A 4,038-nucleotide genomic window follows, 5' to 3' on the forward strand; every position below is an offset into this window, starting at 1 on the left:
ACTCTATATGCGAACCAAATGTCTCTTTATAGTTATATCTATGAGATATCGAAACCATCTTAGGGGCCGTTTATCAAATGCTTACTCAGGTAAGCGCTTACCAAGTCACATTATCTTACCGGATGAATATGATAAAAACCAAGAATCTTACCTCGTAAGAGAGAAGACAATGACCAAGAGTCTAACCCTGTAAGTGATGACGACAATTCTTACCACGGTTATCGCTTATCGGGTAAGTTTTTACATACAATATCATTTCGGTAGACTAAAATGTTATCTGGTAAGTAAGTGATAACGTTGAATTTTACCATTAAGCGCTTACCGAGTAAGTGTTTAGGTAAACGGCCCCTTGCTCTTGAAAAGAATTTTAAAGAAAAAATAAAGTTTCAACGGATATAAACAGAAATCAATCAAAGTCTAGTCGATCCGAACTCCCACCGTAAAATTTATACAATTCAAACAAGTAGCATTACAATTATCCTGTATAAACGCAGTTTCCTCAACAACATGTAAATTAGCATTTTATGTACTTATAACCTATTTAACAATGGATCATACATATAAAAGAACATACGCCAGATCAAATGAAATCTACTTCTGACCTTTCTTCAACAGCACTCCGATCTTCTTCAACATGTTGCTGGTTTTTTTGTTCGATGATTCATCCTCTGTATCTTCCGAATATGGCGAAGAATTCGATTGGAAATCAAACGACTCCACAAACTTCCCATCTCCACCATTACCCAACGCCATAGCCGCGGCCACCTCCGCCGCCTTCCTCCATTGTTCCATTTGCACTTTCAGCCTCCTTATCTCACTCTCCATCTCAGCATTTGCCGCCACCACCGCTTCTTCTTCCGTCAAATTTCCGGCATCTCTTGATTTCACCATATCCAATTCTTCTTGAGTTTGACTAACGAGTTCCAAAGCTCGGGCTTCAGAATCCTTCGATTCATTCAATTGGATCTTGAGTTCTTCAACCAGATCTAGAGTTTCCGAAAGTTCTAGCCTTAGCGTCTGCACCTCTTCGCCATGCTTAGCCTGATTGGCTTCAGTTTCCCCTATTTTTTGAAGCTGAATTCTGAGTTTCTGGTTCTCATTTATGACAGCGGCTAATGTGGCTGTGTCCATGGAGTGGTGTTTCTGGACGGCTTTCAGCTCGGACTCCCATGCTCGGTCTCGATCCTGTGAGATTTTCCGGAGTTCCTGAATTCGAGATTCTTCACAAGCCCAAAGCTCGTCAAGTTGTTGTTGAGACTCCTGGAGCTTGGCAGACATAGCCGACAGATGCTTCTTGGCTTCTTCGGCTTGGTGGTGAGCCCGCTTCTTACATGACTCTGATTCATTCAGCTGCTCCTTTGATTTCTTGAACTCTTCTTGAAGCTGAGCAAGCTGAATTTCCAATTCAGACACTCTGCCAACACGTTTCTTCTGCAGTTTTTGAGAACGTTATGTAACAAGTTTTATAAAAATTAGTGGAAAAGCTGGATGTTATAAAAATGACTTAAAAAGGGTGTTTGGGATTGCTTATTTGAAACATTTTATATTTTTTTTACAAAAACACTTATCAACTTATCACAAGTCATAAGGGTTTAACTTATTTAAAAACTTCTTATTACTGTTTTGGCACCGGTATAAGTTGTTTATCCAAACACTCAAAAGTGCTTATTACCGGTGCCACATCGGAATAAGTCAATAAGTTGTTTTTATAAGCAATCCCAAACACCCCCTTAAAACACATTTAAAAAAATTAACTGGAAAACTATAAATACATAATTGGAAAAAAAAGCCCGGACAACTTATTGAAATCTTACTCAAAAAATATAATTTATAAGGTAGTTTATGGCTATTTAAACGGGCTTTTTTAATAAGCTCAAAAATAAGTTATCTTTTAGTTGTCAAAGATGGCTTAAGACCATTTTTTTCCTTGTCAAACACATAACAAACGATCATTCATCGTTTATTTCAGATATAATATGTATCTATACAGAGGGTGGTGTACCTCGGATGTTGGAGCTCGTTGTAATCGATGGTCAACAGCTTTAGGACTTCTACTTCCCGAGCTTCGGAGGGAAGCATTGTCATGGTTTGCTCCTGAAGTCTTGAGTTTTCCGGTAAGTCCTTGCCTTCCTCCTCTGTTTTTCCAAGCAAGTCATGTAAGATTCATTTGGCCCTCATCCCAGATAAAAAAAAATACATTTGCAATTTAGAACGACGGTAAATAAAAATTTCTTCGAACAATTTACCCTTGATTAAACTAAAAAAGGGTATTATAGTGAAAAATATTTGATTAAACATGGAAAGTACAAGGTTTGGCATAAAAAATAAGTACTATTGCAACTTAAAATGGCCGTTTCGATCTTGTAAAACATACTTTGCAACTTAGAATGACGGTAAATATGATTTTTCTTTGACCAATATACCCTTGATTAAACATTAACAAAAGGGTATTATACTGAAAATAAATATTTGATTAAATATGGAAAGTATAAGGTTTAACATCAAAAATCAGTATTTTTACAACGTAAAAATGACGGTTTCAATCTTATATTTCTATTAACATAAAAAAAGATGAGAGCACATACCTTGTCTTGGAATGTTGCATTGTCTAAACTACCCTTCAACCCAAAGTACCTACTATGGTTTTGGGAGGAATACTTGAGAGAAACAAGATTTGTCACATATATGTATGCTATCTCCAAGTAAAAGGGTACCAATGAATGATGTCACCATGAAAACCCTAATTCAATCAATGCCCAATAACGAAAACAAACAAATGGTCAAATCTACCCTTTTCTACATAGCTTAAAATCAATAAATCAAGATAAAGGTACAAAACTTGATGCATAAAGTACAAGTAATTGCAGCATAATTGCTCTGGAAAGTGGGTTTGTGGCAAGCATCAACACAATCCTTTGAATGAACTCCACACCTAATTGGAACTAACCCCACTTCCACCAACCAAATTCACAACACAAGGGAAATTAAAAGAAAAGGGCAAAAGTGGAAGAAAGACAAATGTTTTATACTTTTTGGCCTTTAACTTCCCTTTTACTCTTGATTTACTCATGCTTTCAATTAAAGACATTATTTATTTGCTCAATAATCATGTCAAATAAATTGAAACATGATGATCTAATTTTAGACTTAATTTAAATAAGCAGGTTACCTGTTTTTTACTTAACTGGTAACGACATTAATACATACGATTCTTTATATCAAATAAAAAAAATAAGAGACAACATTTATTCGTCAACAATTGTATTTAATGTATAGAATCTTGTTGATTTGTTTCTTTATATTAAAAAATCCACACATTGCACGTATACATCGGGTAACATGTGTTGCTTACTGAATTTATTCCTTTTTTCAAAATAAATTCGATGATATAAATTACTACATACTGACATATAAAATTAATTGACATTTGATGTTCACGAGATGATATTTTCTTTTAATAAAGGGAATGATGTTTTTCTTGGACGATTATTTACACGTTTGTGATATTTAAGCAATTTGGATAAAAAGTTGATTACCGAGAACCCTAATTGGACTCATACAGAATCGTCTTCAAAGACATCAATGTATGAGACATTTTTTTTTTTGCTCACTCAACAGCTGAGGGCTGAGTGAGGCTAGTTGAGGGCCCAAAATCAAACCTGAAACTTGTCTTATATTTGGACAAAGTTAAGGTTATTAAATTCATTTCTATGTGTTTGTTGCATCGTCATTTTCATAAGTTTTGACAAATAAAAATTAGTAACGACTTGCGTTTTAAACTTCCTAAAAAAATATCCGTTAAAATTAAATAACAAATCATGTGAAATTTATAGATGTTTGACTTTTTAAACAAGTGTTCGTTATAAGAATTTATAACGAAAATCTTATAAGATATAACTTTTAGTTAGAAATACATTTTTATTGCATAAAGTAAAAAATATATATATAAATGTATTTGCAATGAAATATGATTTTGGAATGATTTGTCTAAACAATAAGGGTAGTGTTTGATTGGTTTGAACTTGAGCTCCAAAGGTC

General features: G+C 34.2%; 1 protein-coding gene across 1 annotated transcript; it reads right to left on the minus strand.

Annotated features, from left to right (window-relative positions):
- Positions 1–460: 460 nt before the first annotated feature.
- On the minus strand, positions 461–2,605 carry LOC112521014 (interactor of constitutive active ROPs 2, chloroplastic-like). Its single transcript, XM_025129641.1, has 3 exons — positions 2,586–2,605; positions 2,003–2,135; positions 461–1,431 (listed from the first exon to the last, which is right to left on the minus strand). The coding sequence occupies exons 1-3, from the start codon at positions 2,603–2,605 to the stop codon at positions 592–594; spliced, it is 993 nt and encodes a 330-aa protein (XP_024985409.1). The 3' UTR covers positions 461–591.
- Between the last annotated feature and the right edge of the window lie 1,433 nt (positions 2,606–4,038).

This window comes from Cynara cardunculus (genome assembly GCF_001531365.2).
Source record: "Cynara cardunculus var. scolymus isolate 2C chromosome LG 11, CcrdV1, whole genome shotgun sequence".
NCBI classification, from domain to species: Eukaryota; Viridiplantae; Streptophyta; class Magnoliopsida; order Asterales; family Asteraceae; genus Cynara; species Cynara cardunculus.

What these genes read in the sequence shown, in the direction of transcription:
- LOC112521014 (XM_025129641.1), bottom strand. Translation starts at nt 2,605, where the DNA reads ATGCAACATTCCAAGACAAG. An exon ending in ATGCAACATTCCAAGACAAG is followed by an intron (nt 2,136 to 2,585) that starts GTATGTGCTCTC and finishes TTGGAAAAACAG; the next exon opens with AGGAGGAAGGCAAGGACTTA. An exon ending in AACGAGCTCCAACATCCGAG is followed by an intron (nt 1,432 to 2,002) that starts GTACACCACCCT and finishes CAAAAACTGCAG; the next exon opens with AAGAAACGTGTTGGCAGAGT.